This window comes from Chiloscyllium plagiosum, chromosome 47, assembly GCF_004010195.1.
Source record: "Chiloscyllium plagiosum isolate BGI_BamShark_2017 chromosome 47, ASM401019v2, whole genome shotgun sequence".
In the NCBI taxonomy this organism is placed as follows: Eukaryota; Metazoa; Chordata; class Chondrichthyes; order Orectolobiformes; family Hemiscylliidae; genus Chiloscyllium; species Chiloscyllium plagiosum.
In genome coordinates this window covers 8,585,271-8,603,508 of record NC_057756.1, presented here as the reverse complement: position 1 = coordinate 8,603,508, position 18,238 = coordinate 8,585,271, and the positions used below count along the sequence as shown (strand labels likewise).

At 48.0% G+C, this 18,238-nt stretch overlaps 1 protein-coding gene across 1 annotated transcript; it reads right to left on the bottom strand.

The window, feature by feature from the left end:
- Nucleotides 1-680: 680 nt before the first annotated feature.
- On the bottom strand, nt 681-13,890 carry LOC122544199 (T-lymphocyte activation antigen CD86-like). Its single transcript, XM_043683252.1, has 6 exons — nt 13,550-13,890; nt 13,140-13,212; nt 10,040-10,384; nt 4,298-4,366; nt 3,281-3,383; nt 681-1,797 (listed from the first exon to the last, which is right to left on the bottom strand). The coding sequence occupies exons 1-6, from the start codon at nt 13,643-13,645 to the stop codon at nt 1,638-1,640; spliced, it is 846 nt and encodes a 281-aa protein (XP_043539187.1). The 5' UTR covers nt 13,646-13,890; the 3' UTR covers nt 681-1,637.
- Between the last annotated feature and the right edge of the window lie 4,348 nt (nt 13,891-18,238).

Genomic DNA, 18,238 nt, shown 5'->3' with positions numbered 1-18,238 from the left:
AAATACTAGCATCTATTATAATGGATGTGATGATGTTAGGGAACACTGATTGTACAGAGTCAGCATGGATTTGAGGACGAGGCTTCAGGGGATGGGGCAGGAATATGGTCATGAGTTTTGGTTGCCATGCTACCAGAAGGACATGGAGAGAGCACAGAGAAGGTTCACCAGGATGTTGCCAGATCTCGAGGGCATTGGCCACAAAGAAAGTCTAGGGTTGTTTTCACTGGGAAGACAGCGGCTGAGAGGAGACCTGACAGAGGTCTACAGAAATATGAGGGGCATGGATCGGGTGGATAGTCAGAGGCTTTTTCCCAGGGTTGAAGTTTCAATTACAAGGGGCACAGGTTCAAGGTGAGAGGAGGAGGTTTAAGGAGATGTGCGCGGGAAGGTTTTCACACAGTGGTAGGAGCCTGGAACACACTGCCAGGGGAGGTGGTGGAAGCAGGCACATTGGTGACATTGAAGAGGCATCCAGACGATTACAGGAATATGGAGGGAATTGAGGGATACAGACTGAATAAGGGCAGAAGGTTTGTTTGTTAGTTTAGTGAAAGCAGGATTGGAGGGCCGAAGGGCCTGTTCCTGTGCTGTACTTTTCTTTTGTTGTTTTGTTCTTTTGAAGTAGATGATCAGCCAGGATCGAGAATGGCAGACCAGGCTCAAACAACTTAATTGGCCGACTCCTGCTCCTATGTACCTCCCCTTGGCACAATGTCAAAGACTGAAGAGTTCACAGAACATCTCCAGCCAGGAACACCGACTGGATAAATGTTCCTGCTCCTCCTGAGATTCCCATCATCACTGATCCCAGTCTTCAGCCAATTCCATTCTCTCCAAGTCGTATCAGGGGCTTACTGCCTGTAGACAGCAGCCCCTCTGTTCATGCAGTGACCGCAGTGTCAATAAACATCAGACTGTAGGCAGCTTTTCTTTAATCACAGCTCAGAACAAAAAGCAGAGGTAGAAATGTAAGAAATATCCAGGATAAAAATATAGAAATATCTGCATATAAAATATTTACCATCTTGTTTTGTAAACAAGAGTCATAAATAAACATACAGGACATATCTGCATAAGATCAACACATGATCAATACCTCCACTACATGACAATACTGCAGGCAATAGTGTGTTCCTGGCTTTGCCCAGTAGGCGCTGCTGCAGTGGGAGTTTCTGAAGCCACTTTCTGTGTTCCCCGCTGTGGGAGCACCATCACTCCAAAGACTGCAGTGAGTCAAGGTCACATGGACAATAAATGGGGCCCTGGCAGCATCACTCACACTGAGAACAAGTTCTTAATTAAGAATAAAGAAATTACCTGTGAAAAATATCTCACAGGATTAGCATTACACAGGGTTACACAGCTGAACCCTGAGACAGTGTTTGGACACAGACTGTAACAGTAATGCTGATATAATACAGAGGATGAAATGGACAGTTTTTCTAGTATTGGGATAACACTCCCACTGGGAGTTTACCTCCTGAGATTGTGCTGTTCAGAAGGGTTTGTGCAAAGCAGGAAGTGATTGTTGATCCCAATCTTAAACTCAGACTTTCCACCACGATTCACTCGATCCCCTTAACACTGGGCTGATTCCCCCTCCCTGAGCCACGCTCAGTGTGGTGGAAACTCAGTCAGTGCTGGACAGCCCCATTCCCCAGAAGGTTTCGTTCTCCTGCCGCTCCATCCTGATGCTCAGGTGCTGTTGGTACAAGGCTCCGTGCTTCACCTGAACAGGTCATCTCTCTCATAGGGTCACCATTTGATGCTGCCATCTTGTGTAGATTTTGTTTCCTGTGGAGACAGAATCCACCAGAGAACAGGTTAAAGGAATCCAACACTTTGGACAGGTGTGTCAAGGAGCTGTTCAGGAGATCAGACCCATTAAATGATCCTCATCTTCCTGGAGACCAATGGCAGCTGGAAATTGGGTGATAGGAGCTGCACGGTGATGGAGAACAGAGTATAGAGGAGAGGAGGGTCATAAGGGAGGCAATGGGCAAGAGCTGGACACTCCACAGGAGCTGTGCTGACTGACAGAGGGAGGGCCAGAGGAGAGAGTGAGAGAGCCCTGCAATAGTTCCTCCTCCCACTGTGAGGGCTGTACATGGGGAAAGGCAGGGAGCACAGAGATACGGATATTGAGAGAGAGAAACAAGGAAATCTGAGGGAAACAAGGAAATCTGTGATGGGCTTCCCAGTGATTGAAACCTCTGATGCCCAGGATAACCGATGTGCTGGGTGGTTTGACAAGTGTAGGAAAATGAGCAACAACTTGCATTTTGATAGCACTTTGCACATTGCAGTGTAGGAAAAGACAAGGGAGAGGCATTGGAGAGACAGAGAGGGACAGAGGGAGAGAAACTCGGACAAAGAGGTCAGCTAAGGAATTGCAGAGCTTCAGAGCCAGGCAGCTGAGGAGTTGGAGGGGGGAGGAAGAGACAAACCGAGAGGGGCAGAGACAGAGGGAGAGAAACCCAAAGAGGTTTCTATCGGGAAATGCTGAGCTACAGACCCAGGCACAGCCACCAGTGGGGCAGCAATGGAAATATCAGGGAGATAGGAGCACACAGATCTGAGGCTATACAGCTGAAGGTGGTTACAGATAGGGAGGGCTGAGACCAATGAGGGATTGGAAAAAGAATGGGAATGTTCAAATCTGTCCATCTCAGTCTGAAACAGATTTAACGATGGAACATCCACACCCACACGGAGTATAAACGTGAACCAGCGTATCCCTGTTTGCAGCCTCTGTATCCTCCTCACAGCTTACTTTCCCATTGAGCTTTGTATCAGCAACAAACTGGGACAATCCCACTCTATCCCCTCATCTCAGTCACTGAGGTCCCAGCACTGATCCTTGCAGCACCAGTTACATCCTGACAACTGACAATGACCCATTTGTTCCTGCTCGGTTCCTATCCATTAACCAATCCACAATCCATGCTATATTACCCCCCAATCCCCTGAGTCTTCATCTTGTACAACAACCTATTCTGTGGCACCTTCTCAAATACCTCCTGAAATTCACAATATATGCCCCATCCTCTGGCTCTCCAGTGGGATAATATTTGCTCCTTTCCAATCCACGGGACTGTTCAGCAGCGAGAGGATGACAAGCTGGAAGTGACTGGATGCTGCTGCTCAATGACAGGCTGGATTGAAGCATCCTCACAGCTCAGGGAATGGGCAGGGACAGAGCTCAGCAACGTTTCACACAATGTTATACAAAGATCAAAGGGTTACCATGGAAATAGTGGAACATTCCAGAACTCACCTTCTTTGTCGCTTGAGGACAATGTAACCCACAATTCCAGCACCAATCCCAGCAGCAATCCCAATTCCCAATCCAACTCTTGCTCCAGTGGCGAGTCCAGGACCTAGAGACAGAATGAAGCCATTATCAGACTGGGACACACAAACAAAACTAACAGCAGAGACCTTCAGCACCTCGTGTTTCAGAACCAGCCCCAGTACAAACAGATCCCTGGGTAATTCTAGTCCTGGAGGGATGTGGGAGGTTAGATCCCAATAATCACACACACCAGACCATCCCACACACACACACACTGACTGACCATGTTAAAGAGTCTCCCAACATCTGAACCAGTCTCCAGATGTTACTGAGGAGGGTCTGGATTTACAACTGGGCCGGGTGTGTCTTTGTTGTTTCCTGATTCAATCCCTGGCTCAGAGTCTGTTCCCACTCGCCTCAGTCCCACCCTCTTCCTGACAGTGTGGCACCTTCGCCCCAGTCCCACCCTCTCCCTGACAGTGTGGTACCTTCGCCCCAGTCCCACCCTCTCCCTGACAGGGTGGAGCTCCCCAAGTCTCACCCTCTCCCTGACAATGTGGCACACCCCCAGTACCACCCTCCCCTGAGTGTGCCGCCCCAGTCCCACCCTCTCCCCAACAGTGTGGCACCCGCGCCCCAGTCCCACCCTTTCACTGAGGTGTGCCCCCATCCCTGATAGTGTGACATTCCCCCCCAATCCCACCCTCCCCCTGACAGTGTGGCATTCCCCCACTGTACCATCATCTCCCTGACAGATGCCCATGTACTGCACCCTCTATGACAATATAGTGCTCCCCCACTGTACTGCTCCTCCCCCAATGGGGTGGTGCTCCTTCAGGGCCCGCAGCAGCAGGGTGTGAGCGCCCTTGTTTTTCCCAGGGTCTAAAAAAGAGGGATTTGACCCTGTGACCTTCAGACTTAGAGGTCAGAGGTTAGCTGTACTCATTGATCCACCCCTTTGTGCCTCCCCCAGCATTATACACTTTCAAAGGGGGTTACCTTCAGTTGTATTGAGTCGCTCACCATGACCTGCTTCAGGGGTTTCACTTTGGCCTTGGGTTGAATGAACTGGAAAACACAACAGTGAAATGTGAAACAGATCTAATGTCTACCTTCCACTTCCCTCCCTCTGAGCTCATCAACTGCTGAAACCCTCATCTTTTTCTTTATGATACAGCTGTTCCAATATTCTCCTGGTCAATGTATCACATTGCCTCCAGTCCACCCCAAACTCTGCTGTCCTTTTAACATAACCCTGCAGTAAGTCCCTTTCACATCACCCACTGTTACTCGCTGACTCTCATTAGCTCATACAGTTCAGTGACACCTCCATTTTAAAATGTATCAGTTTCAGGAAGGGAGAAAAACCACAGATACAGGAGATGGGTTACCTCAAAGAAAGGGAGGATGGGTAGGTAGGTAGTGCAGGAGTCTCCTGTGACTATCCCCATCTCAAACAAGTAGACTGTTTTGGAAAATGCAGGGGGTGATGGACTCTCAGGGGGCTGTAACACTGATAGTTTCTGGTACTGAGACTGGCTCTAATGTAAAGAGGGGTACGCCAGATTCCACGCGATTGACTACGATAAGGGACTCTCTAGTCCGAAGCATAGACAGACGTTTCTGCAGCCAATAACAACATATCAGAATGGTGTGTTGCCTCCCTGGTGCCAGGATCAAGGATGTCTCGGAGAAGGTGTAGAATATTCTCAAACGGGAGAGGGACCAGCAGGAGGTTGTTGTTGGAACCAAAAACATAGGAAGAGAAAAGGATGAGGTTCTGAGGAGAGAATAGAGGAAATTAGGGAGGGGATTAAAATGTAGGTCCTCAGGGATTGTAAAATCTGGATTACTCCAGTGCCACGTGTTAGGGAGAGTAGGAACAGGAGGATAGATCAGATGAATGCATGGCTGAGGAGCTGGTGTATGGGAGAAGGATTCACATTTTTGGATCATTGGAATCTTTTCTGGGGTAGAAGTGACCTCTATAAGAAGGACGGATTGAACCTGAACTGGAAGGGGGCTAAAATACTGGTGGGAATATTTGCTCGAGCTACCCAGGATTTAAATGAGTAAGGGGCAGGGGGACCAAGAAAGATAGTGAGAAGAGAGATCAGTCTCAGGCTGGTGCAGTTGGGAAACAGAGCAAGTCCAAAAGTCAAGGCAGACAGGAACAAAGCAGAGAATGAGGTAGGACTGATAAATTTAACTATTTATTTCGATGCAAGAGGCCTAACAGGTAAGGCAGATGAACTCAGGGCATGGTTGGGAACATGGGACTGGGATATCATAGCTATTACAGAAACGTGGCTCAGGGATGGACAAGACTGACAGCTTAATGTTCCAGGATATAGATGTCACAGGAAGAATAGAGAAAGGGTCGAGAGAGATGGGGCAGTAGGGTTTTTGATTAGGGATAACATTATGTCTGTACTGAGGGAGGATATTCCAGGGAGTATTTTGCAAGATGTCACCATCTATTTCCCTACAGTCTATATCTTCCATATCCTTTTCCACAGTAAATACTGATGCAAAATATTCATTTAGTATCTCCCCCATTTTCTGTGGCTCCACACAAAGGCCGCCTTGCTGATCTTTGAGGGGCCCTATTCTCTCCCGAGTTACCTTTTTGTCCTTAATATATTTGTAAAAACTCTTTGGATTCTTCTTAATTCTATTTGCCAAAGCTATCTCGTGTACCCTTTTTGCCCTCCTGATTTCCCTCTTAAGTGTGCTCCTACTTCCTTTATACTCTTCTAAGGATTCACTAGATCTATCCTGTCTATACATGACATATGCTTCTTCTTTTTCTTTAGTCATCTAGCATTCCCTACACCTACCTGCCCTTCCTTTCACCCTGACAGAATATACTTTCTCTGGATTCTTGTTATCTCATTTCTGAAGGCTTCCCATTTTCCAGCCGTCCCTTTACCTGCAAACATCTGCCTCCAATCACCTTTCGAAAGTTCTTGCCTAATACCGTCAAAATTGGCCTTTCTCCATTTAGAACTTCAACTTTTAGATCTGGTCTCTCCTTTTCCATCACTATTTTAAAACGAATAGAATTATGGTCGCTGGCCCCAAAATGCTCCCTCACTGACACCTCAGTCACCTGCCCTGCCTTATTTCCCAAGAGTAGGTCAAGTTTTGCACCTTCTCTAGTAGGTACATCCACATTCTGAATCAGAAAATTGTTTTGTACGCATTTAATAAATTCCTCTCCATCTAAACCTTTAACACTATGGCAGTCCCAGTCGATGTTTGGAAAGTTAAAACTCCCTACCATAAATACCCTATTATTCTTACAGATAGCTGAGATCTCCTTCCAAGTTTGTTTCTCAATTTCCCTCTGACTATTAGGGGGTCTATAATTCAATCCCAATAAGGTGATCATCCCTTTCTTATTTCTCAGTTTCACCCAAATAACTTCCCTGGATGCATTTCCAGGAATATCCTCCCTCAGCATAGCTGTAATGCTATCCCTTATACAAATGCTACAGGAAGGATAGAAAGGGAGGCAAGAGAGGAGGGGGAGTGGCACTACTCCAGGACATCTCTGCAGGAGATCCTCAGGATAGTGTTCCAGGCCCAATCATCTTTAGCTGCTTCCTCAATGACCTATCCTCCAGCATAAAGTGAGTAGTGGGGATATTCACCGGTGATTGCATAATGCTCAGCACCATTCACAACTCTTCAGACACTGAAGCAGTCCATGTTCAAATGCAGCAAGACCTAGACAATACCCAGGCTTGGGCTGATAAGTGGCAAGTAACATTCACATCACACAAATGCCAGGCATCATCCAATAAGAAACAAATCGAACTACTGCTCCTTGATATTCAAAGGCATTACCATCACTGAATACCCCACTACTCAACATCCTCGGGGTTACTATTGACCAGAAGTCGGCTCTAAGAGTAGGTCAGGGTTTGGGAATACTGCAGCAAGTAGTTCACCTCCTGACTCCCCAAAGCTTGTCCACCATCTACAAGGCACAAGTCAGGACTGTGATGGAATACTCCCCATTTGCCCTGGATGGGTACAGATCCAACAACACTCAAGAAGCTTGATACCATCCAGGGCAAAGCAGCCTGCTGGACTGGCGTGGAACATACAACGTTTTAGTGCAGTACAGGCCCTTCGGCCCTTGATGTTGCGCTGACCTGTGAAATTAATCTGATGCCCACCTAACCTACACCGTTCCATTATTATCCATATGTGTGTCCAATGCCCATTTAAATGCCGTTAATGTCAGTGAGTCTACTACTATTGCAGGCAGGTCTTTCCACGCCCCTATTACTCTGAGTAAAGAAACTACCCCTGATATCTGTCCTAAATCTATCACCCCTCAATTTAAAACTATGTCCCCTTGTGTTAGCCTTCACCATCCAAGGAAAAGGATCTCACTGTCCACCTTATCTAACCCTCTAATTATCTTGTACGTTTCGATTAAGTCACCTCTCAACCACCTTCTCTCCAACGAAAACAGCCTCAGTTCCCTAGCCTTTCCTCGTAAGACCTTCCTTCCATACCAGGTAACATCCTAGTAATTCTCCTCTGAAGCCTTTCCAAAGCTTCCATATCCTTCCTATAATGCGGTGACCAGAACCGCATGTAACACTCCAGATGCAGCCTTACCAGTGTCTTGTACAACTGAAGCATGATCTCATGGCTCCAAAACTCAATCCTCCTAACAAATGCCAACACACCATATGCCTTCTTAACAACCCTATCAACCTAGGTGGCAACTTTTCAGGGATTTATGCACCTGGACACTGAGATCTCTCTGTTCAACCACACTGCCAAGAATTTTACCATTAGCCCTGTTCTCTGCATTCCTGTTACTTCTTCCAAAGTGAACTACCTCACACTTTTCCGCTTTAAACTCCATTTCCACTTCTCAACCCAGCTCTGCATCTTATCTATGTCCCTCTGTCACCCACAACATCCTTCGGCACTATCCAGAACTCTGCCTACCTTAGTGTCATCTGCAAATTTATTAACCCATCCTTCTGTGCCCACATCCAGATCATTAATAAAAATGACAAACAGTAGTGGCCCCAAAAAGGATTCTTGCGGCACACCACCGGTAACTGAGCTCCAGGATGAACATTTCCCATCAAACATCACTCTGTCTTCTTTCAGCTAGCCAATTTCTGATCCAAACCGCTAAATGACCTTCAATACTGAAACTCTGTATTTTGTGCAATAGCCTACTATATGGAACCTTATCAAAGGCCTTACTAAAAGTCCATATACACCACATCAACCGCTTTACCTTCATCCACCTGTTTCGTTACCTTCTCAGCATCACATCCACAAACATCCACTCCCTCCATCACTGATGCTCAGTGTGTACATTCCATAACATGCACTGCAAAAATTCACCAGACACTCTTCGACAGCACCTTCCAAACCTACAGCCACTTTCATCTGGAGCAACAGAACAGCAGACACATGAGAATACCATCACATGGAGGTTCCCCTCCAAACCACTGAACCCCTAACTTGGAAATACATCACTTTTCCCTCACTGTGGCTGGGTCAATATCCTGGAATTCACTCTAAAGCCATTGTTGGTCTACCTGCTACAGGACATATGCTGAAGTTCAAGAAGGTTAAGTGGTTAACAAGTCATTTCTCTTGCTTGCCTTCATTGCTCAGATCTTTGAGTGTCGGAGTTGGGATGTCATGTTGAGGTTGTATATGATGTTGGTGAGGCCTCTTCTGGAGTACTGTGCCCAGTCCTGGTCTCCTTGTTACAGGAGGGATATTGTTAAGCTGGAGCGGGTTCAGAATGGAGGGAATGCCGGAAATGGAGGATTTGAGTTGTAAGAACAAGCTTAGACCTTTTTCACGAGAGAGTAGGAGGTTGAGAGGTGAACATAAAGAGGTTCATTTTATAATGAGGGGTACAGAGAAGGTGAATGGCAGGTGTCTTTTCCTGAGGGCAGAGGCATTTTTTTTGATGAGAGGAAAAAGATTAAAAAACGACAAGGGACAGCTGCCAGAGGAAGTGGTGGAAGCTGGTACAATGACAGCATTTAAAAGGCATCTGGATGGATACAGCCATAGGAAGAGAGAGAGAGAGTGTGAGAAAGATGCTGCCCTGGTGCTCCAATCCTGTGGAGCTGCGTACCTCCTGTTTCTTCCTTTTAGAGGGATATGGGCCAATGGGATTAAATGAGGCTGGGATATCAGGTCAGCATGACAAGTTGGACGAAGAGTCTGTTTCTGTGCTGTACATCTCTCTGATTCTATAAGAGATGTGGAATGAACTTCCAGAGCAAGTCGTGGATGCAGGTACAGCTACAACATTTAAAAGATGGTTTCGATAAGTACATGAATAAGAAATGTTTGGAGGGATATGGGCCAATGGCAGGCAGGTGGGACGAGTTTAGTTTGGGATTATGGTCCACATGGACTGGTTGGACTGAAGGGTGTGTTTCTGTGCTGTCTGACTCTGACTGTATAAGATAGCTGACCACTGCCTTCTCAAGGGGTAATTGGGGACAGGCAATAAATGCCCATGCCCCATAAGTGAATAAAGTAACTTCAGGTAACTGGGGTTTTACAGCAATGCAATAGCTTCATGGTCACTTTTATTGGGACCAACTTGCTATTTCCAGATTTTTATTTTAACAGATAATTTAGTGTGTGCCACAGTGACATAATTCCTGCACCACCACAGACATAAAATCAGAAACTAAATACCGAATATCTGAAGGAGATAGCTCTCACCTCTTACAGACAGATAGACACGATCACGCTGCTCCAAAAAATGGTGCACACTGACTCTCTTGTGAATGTAACACTGATACTCATCCTGGTCTGTCTCCCTGAGGTCAGAGATCAGAACTGACCAGTTGCCTTGTTCCAGTTGATCTTTGAACAGGTTTGTTCTGTTTCTGAACCGTGGATCTTGTTGGGCCAAATCATCACTCCCATCGAGAAACTCATATAAAGTTTCCATCTTGGGTGTCCTCCAGATTACCCATAAATCAGAGACTGAGCCATTCCCTTTGTAGGTACAGGGCAGCACAACCTGCTCCCCAAGGAACCCAGAAACTGGGACAGGCGTGTCACCTGGAAAAGATTGAAAGTATTTATCCATAGGTAGACCCTCCCTGCTGGTACATTACATCCCAAGCTTCACATGGTTACACTGCAATACTGGATTTACAAGAAGCTCTGCTTTCATTTCTGGGGGAAGGTTAAAGCTCAGACATTGAGGGTCTTCAACTAAAAGCAGCTTGTGCTGGACATTTGTCAGCACTGAGCACTGGACAGCACTTTGAATCACATGGTTCCCATTTGGACACACACTGGGATATGGGCTGGATGGGGGCTGATGGTCGGAGGGTACACAATGCGAGATGGAGCTCACACGTGAACTGACTCTCAAAAGGTAAATCAGGAATGGGTGTTGGGAGGGGTACCTGAGGATGTGTTTTGGACAGGGTTGGGAGGACAGTGACAGATGAATACACTAGGCAAGGGATGAGGCAATGTGAATCCTCACCTCCCTCCACCACTCACCCATCAGATCTTGCTCCTACCCACCTCCCAAAACAGCCTGATTCAGCCTCACCTCAGAACCCAAAGCCCAATCCCTGAATGGCTCTCCGGTTTCGGGAAGAGGGGCCCTGTTTAAAACAAGGCTAGCTTCTTGCCCCAAGAGCAGAAAGGACGAAGTGTTTCAAATACTCAACTAAAAATCACCTCCACCCAGATCACCTCATGGAATCCCTACAGTGTGGAAACAAACCCTTTGACCCAACATGTCCACACCGATTCTCCAAAGAGTAACCCACACAGACCCATTCCCCTATCCTATGTTTACCCCTGACTAATACACCTAACCTACGCTGCCCTAAACACTATGGACAATTTAGCATGGCCAATTCACCCTAACCTGCACATCTATGGATTGTGAGAGGAAACCAGAGCATTCGGAGGAAACCCACGCAGACACGAGGAGAATGTGCAAACTCCACACAGACAGTCGCTGGAGGCTGGAATCAAATCTGGGTCCCTGGCGCTGAGAGACAGCAGTGCAAACCACTGAACCATCGTGCTGCCCTAAATCACCTCATCACTGACTGAAAATTGGCTGGGGAAAGACAGTGATATCCACTGGTTTGATATCATCAAGGAGAGGTCAGAGCCTATTGGAGGGAGCTTATCGTGCAGTGGTAGTGTCCCTGCCACTGAGCCAGAAGGACCAGGTTCAAATTCCATCTGCTCCAGAGATGTGTACTATCATTTGAGATTAGAGAAAATATATCAGAGTCCAAAGGAAGGCAGTTCATGCACTGTATAACATTTAAAATCAAGACTTCCCATTACCCCACAATACCAGTTCCATGAAAGACAGTGAAACAATACACATTTAAACAAAGCTTTCTGTACGTGAGACCAATCAAGGCAGTTTGCATTTGTATTCAGTGTGTAAGTCGATTAGTGAGAAATCAGTATAAACTGGGGCAGCGTCAGAAAGGTAACAGTGTCAAACTATGGGGGAAAGGAAAGAAGAAACAGGAGATACGCAGCTCCACAAGATTGGAACATCAGGGGAGCATCTCTCTCTCTCCCCCCTCCCCAACCCCAGAGAGAAGGAAGACTCATCCCACAAGGAATGGGTACTACCCTGAGGACACTGACCAGAGAAAACAGAACAGGGTGAATGATTTACCCAGAACCTGCAGAACCCTCAACCCGACACCGTGTGGAGAGTTACCCCACATCTCCCAACCAAATCTTCAGTAACTTTGGGAGGTTGTTGGGGGTGGGGGGCACATGGACCTAATGAGGGAATTGCGGAGGGAATGATCTCTGTGGAACACGGATCGGGGTGGAGAGGGAAATATGTCCTTGGTGATGGGCTGTGACTGTAGGTGGCAGAAATTGCATATGCTATTTCTGGAGATTAGTGAGGGTGTGAGGGAAGGTGAGGAGCAGGGTGGTTCTATCCTTATTGTGGTTGGATCCACACTGTCAACCAACCCACCCTCCACCTTCCCCTGCCACCACACAAGGTATAAAACCTGTGCCCACACCACACCCCCCCCTCACCTCCACCCAAGGCCCCAAAGGATCCTTCCACCTCCAGCAGAGAATTTCCTGTGCATCCACCCACCTCATCTACTGTGTCCACTGCACTCGATGTGGTCTCCTCTACACTGGGGAGACAGGACGCAAACATGAGGAGCAGTTCAGGGAACATCGCTGGGACTCATGCACCAAACAACCCCACCACCCTGTGGCCAACCACTTCAACTACCCCTCCCATTCCCCCAAGGACATACAAACCCTGGGCCTCCTCCACTACCAAGTCAACGCCACCCACCAACTCGAACAAGAACACCCAACTTCCACCTTGGGACCCTTCAAGCACACGGAATCAACATCGACTTCACTGCTTTCCAAAAGTCCCCTCCAGCCACCTCATCCCAGATCCAACCCTCTAACTCAGCACCGCCTGTCCTACCTGTCCATGTTCCTTCCCACCTATCCACTCCATCCTCCCCACCGACCTATCACAGTTACCCACCACCCGCATTCACCTATCGCCTTCCCACCTTCCTTCCCCTGAGCCCCAGCCCCCTATTCATCTCTCAGCCCCATACCACTGCACATTCCTGATGAAGGGCTTATGTCCGAAACATTACCTCTCCTGTTCCTCGCGGGCTACCTGACCGGCTGTGCTTTTCCAGCGCCACACATTTTGACTTTTGCCTGAATGGGTCCACTTGCAACTTAAAGCAAGAGGGATTCCTGATTCTCCTCCACACCCTCCCCTTCAAGCCTTTGATCACTGCTGAAATGTCCCAGCACTGACCTGAAACAGCAGCAACAACATTTAGCAGCAGCAGCAGCAGCAGCGGGGGGAGTAGTTTCTGGGAGCTGTGTCCCTGCAACAAGAAAACACAGTCAGTCCCTTTCCAACAGATTCCCTTCCTGATCAGGTTGATTATCCCGCCCTGTCCCCGGGCGATGACGGACAGGGGCCGCCCTCTGACAATGATCCCCTACAGTTTAACCATTTCAATCCCAAACCTTCCGCTCTCCCTCAGTTCACTCACACATCACTTTATAAACTTCTGAGAAGTCCCAGCCCTTTCTGTCTGTGTCTGAGATTGTCAGCGTTTCCTTTTAATAAAGAGGTGATTCACTGCTCAGAAAGTTTCCCCAGATCCCCCTCCCTCCCTCCCTCGGTGTCCCCGGGTGGGAGACACTGACAGTAAGTACCTGCAGCTCCTTTCCCGGGACCGGGACCGGGACCGGGACTGCGATCAGGATCAGGGTCAGACACTGACAGGAGACCGAGAAGCTGCTGAGAAACATTTGGTAAAACTCGATGTTGGAGGGAGAGCGGATCGTGTCTCAGTCAGATACAGCCCAGAGCTAACCCTGGGTTCACTCCCGGTCATTTGGCTCATTCATAAAAACAAGTTACAAACTGCAGACTGACCTACATTGTGGGGAGACAGGGGTGCACCAATTCATGCCCCTTTTTCCTCTCTGCTCTCCCGGTTCTGGACCCACAGTTTTCCGGCAGTCCCCATTCGGATCATTGTCTCATTGCAATCCCTTCAGGGGAGAGCAGCTTTGGCCCGGCTTTTCCCGACAGAGGCTGCACCCGGATCCCTCACACCTTCCCTCCCTCCCCCCCCCCCTCGCTATGAGAATGGGAGAGCCCAGAGCCCGCATCCTTCCTCTGATACAGCGTGGGGTGATGTCCTTTTAGGGCCGTTCCGTCACAGGTTAAAAGTTCAAACACAAAACTCCTGAGCAGCATAGATGAGCGGAAAGGGAGTGACTTCCCTCATGGCATCATGTAGGACTCCGATTGCATCAGACAGTGTCTCCGGCCGTGCATGCGGATCCTGTGCGTACCAGCTGGCGGGAGGATTGCTGAGATCTTTAACCTCTCCTTGCTCCGGTCTGAAGTCCCCACCTGCTTCAAGAAAACCACCATCATCTCGGTACCAAACAACTGCATGCAACGTGCCTCAATGACTACCACAGTGATCCCCATTAGCATGAGAAGTTTGGCCTGTCAAATTGGCTGAATCCTTTGCAATTCACCTACCAATGCAATAAGGAGAAAGTGAGGGCTGCAGATGCTGGAGATCAGAGCTGAAAATGTGTTGCTGGAAAAGAGCAGCAGGTCTGGCAGCATCCAAGGAGCAGGGCTCATGCCCGAAACGTCGATTCTCCTGCTCCTTGGATGCTGCCTGACCTGCTGCGCTTTTCCAGCAACACATTTTCAGCAGTACCAATGCAATAAGTCCACTTCCCTGCTCCTGCACTCCAACCCCGGAATTTCTGGATAACAAGGATACTTATTGACCTCAGTTCCACCTTCAACACCAGAATTCCAAACAAATTAATCTCTAAACTCTAAGACCTAGGTCTCCACTCTCCCCTATGTAACTGGATCCTTGATGTGATGACCCACAGACTGCAATCAGTGAGGATAGGTATCAGTATTCCCCACCATAATACCCAACATCAGTGCCTGACAAGGCTGCTTCCTCAGCCCCCTACTGTTCCCCTTATACACTCACAACTCGGTGGCCAAATTCCACCCCAACTCCATTCACAAATTCGCTGACAACAGCAATATTGTGGGTGAGATTTCAAACAGTGATGATATGGAGTACAGGGAAGAGATAGAGTGCTTAGCAGCATAGTGTAAAGACAACAATCTCTTCATCACCACCAGGAAAACAATAGTTTTGGTCATTGACTTCAGGAAGCAGATTGGAGGGCATGGATCAATGGAGCTGAGGTGGAGACGTTCAAGAGCATTAAGTTCCTGGCAGTGTTGATCACCCACAATCTGCCCTGGATCCACCCATGTTGATGTGTTGAAAGCTCAACAATGCCTCTACTTCCTTAGGAGGTGAAGGACATTTGGCTTTGGGTCCTGGGAGGAGGCAGAGTCTGAGTGTATTGGGAGGAGGAGTATGATCAGACAGTTCAGTGGTGGAGGGATGTGCGGATCCACATTCCCTTGGCCCCTTTCAGACCATCCCTGCACAATGCACTCGTCCATCACAACCTGTTCAAAACACTTTGACATCAGCCAATATTGTACCTCTTCTAGCTGTGCCCCCAACCCCCACCCTGGTCCTGAGGGTAGTAACCAGTATCCAGCTGTGTTCTTCCATTGTGTGTCCAAATGGAAACCATGTGATTCAAAGTGCTGTCCAGCTGCTCAGTGCTGACAAATATCCAGCACAAGCTGCTTTTAGATGAAGACCCTCAATGTCTGAGCTTTAACCTTCCCCCAGAAATGAAAGCAGTGAGTTACTGATCAGAGCTTCTTGTAAATCCAGCATCGCAGTGTAACCATGTGAAGCTTGGGACGTAATGTACCAGCAGGGATAAATACTTTCAATCTTTTCCAGGTGACTCGCCTGTCCCAGTTACTGGGTTCTTTGGGGAGCAAGTGGTGCTGCCCTGTACCTACAAAGGAATGTCCCAGTTTTTGATGTACTGGTTATCTAGAGGACACCCAAGAGTGAACTTCTGCACAAGCTTGTGGGAATGATAATTTTCCTGTCTGGGGGCTTGATTGCAAACTGCTTGACATGACGTGACATTTCAAGGGGCAGTTATAAATGTCCACCAGGTTAATGTGTGACTGGAGTCACATATAGACAAGACTAGGGAAGAATGGCAGGTTTCCCCATTGGGTGCTGCACTGTTTCATAAAGAAGCAGGGAGCATCTTCAAGCTTCCAATCTGCAAGACCCATTGCAGGATGAATAGAAATGTGGGAAGATGATCACCAATGGGTGCTCTCTTCTCCTCTCTCTCTCACCTTCTCTTTGAGCAAATAAAGGTTTCCCCATCATTGAGGATACGGATGGACATGGAGTCACCGCCCACTCGATGTTGAATGGTTCCCCACCATTAAAGGCTGAATGCAGCAACATTGCAGAACTTTGATGGTGTGAACACTTTCTTTTATATTATTCTCACGGAATAGAGGGAGAACTCGCCAGTTGGATACAGAGCTGGCTCAAAGGTAGAAGACAGAGGGTGGTGTTGGAGGGTTGTTTTTCAGTCTGGAGGCCTGTGACCAGTGGAGTCCTGGGTCAAGCATCGGTGCAAGGTCCACTACTTTTCGTCATTTATATAAATGATTTTGATGTGAGCATAAGAGGTGTAGTTAGTAAGTTTGTAGATGACACCAAAATTGGAGGTGTAGTGGACAGCGAACGTTACCTCAGATTACAACAGGATCTTGACCAGATGGGCCAATGGGCTGAGAAGTGGCAGGTGGAGTTTAATTTAGATAAATGTGAAGTGCTGCATTTTGGGAAAGCAAATCTTAGCAGGACTTATACACTTAATGGTAAAATCCTCAGGAGTGTTGCTGAACAAAGAGACCTTGGAGTGCAGTTTCATAGCTCCTTGAAAGTGGAGTCGCAGGTAGATAGGATAGTGAAGAAGGCATTTGGTATGCTTTCCTTTATTGGTCAGAGTATTGAGTACAGGGGTTGGGAGGTGATATTGCGGCTGTACAGGACATTGGTTAGGACACTGCGTGCAATTCTGGTCTTCCTATCGGAAAGATGTTGTGAAACTTGAAAGGGTTCAGAAAAAAATTTACAAGAATGTTGCCAGGGTTGGAGGGTTTGAGCTAAGGGTGGTACGTGTATGGAATGAGCTGCCAGAGGATATGGCGGAGGCTGGTACAATTGCAACATTTAAAAGGCATCTGGATGGGTATATGAATAGGAAGGGTTTGGAGGGATATGGGCTAGATGCTGGCAGGTGGGACTAGATTGGGTTGGGATATCTGGTCGGCATGGACGGGTTGGACTGAAGTGTCTGTTTCTGTGTTGTACATCTCTATGACTCTATGACTCAGTTTCAGGAAGGGTTTACATTATACAGCACCTTTCACCTCTGTACCATATCCCAAAATGCTTCCCTGTCAGTGAAGGAACTGTTGTAATATCAGAATTATGGTGATTAATTTGCACACGGTAAGCTCCCACACGTAGCACTGTCATAATGATCAGATTCTCTGTTTGATTTAAATGCTGGTGGTTGAGGGGATATTGAACCAAAAGTGAGGGTGCAGGAGGAAAGAGCTCTCTATCAGTTACAGCTGCCTCCTTTTCCCCAGCCCTTCATATCCCAGCACAATGTGCCCTCTTCTACATTTTTATATCATCCTGCCTGTCCTTTCTCCCTCCCTCTCTGGAATAATCCTGCAGTTTCTGAACACACACACATACTTTCCTCTTCTGAGCATTCCAAAAAACTCTGATATTTCCAAGATGATTTCTCCAAACCTTTCCCTGACTCCTGCCCCAGTTTCTGTTTCTGCTTCCCACTAGATCTTTCCCTCCTCTGGTGAGTCTGGGAGATCCCACCTTTTATTTCCCTTCAAGCTCTCCATTAGCGTTTTCCCTTCTCCCCATGAAGTTTAGATATTGAGTCGTCGGCTCCCCACCTAAAGGGCCTGTCTCCTTTCCATGTCCCTCAGCCCTGTGTGGGGCTTCTCCTTCTCTCTCCAGCCATTTCCTGGCCCCTGGCCCACGGTGACTCTCTCTCATCGCCCTTCGACCTTCCCAACCCCAGGGATTCGGGGTTACCAGCAATGTGCAGGTTTAGTCCAGCCGGCAGTTCTGGGCCCCCTCCCCCTCCCCCTGCACTCCCCTTTCTCTTGTTGCCCCCTCCACCGCTCCCAGGCTCGATCCCAGTGGGGCTGCCACCCAGACTGAGAGCATGGACACAGCTGCTCAATGAAGCTGCTCCCCCCACACTCCCTCAGTGTGTCCGTCCATCTGGTCCTCTGGCCCCTGGTACATGCTCCTGCTAACCCCACACCCCCTCAGTGTGTCTGTCCATCTGGTCCCCTGGCCCCTGGTACACGCTCCTGCTGACCCCCCCACACCCTCTCGGTGTGTC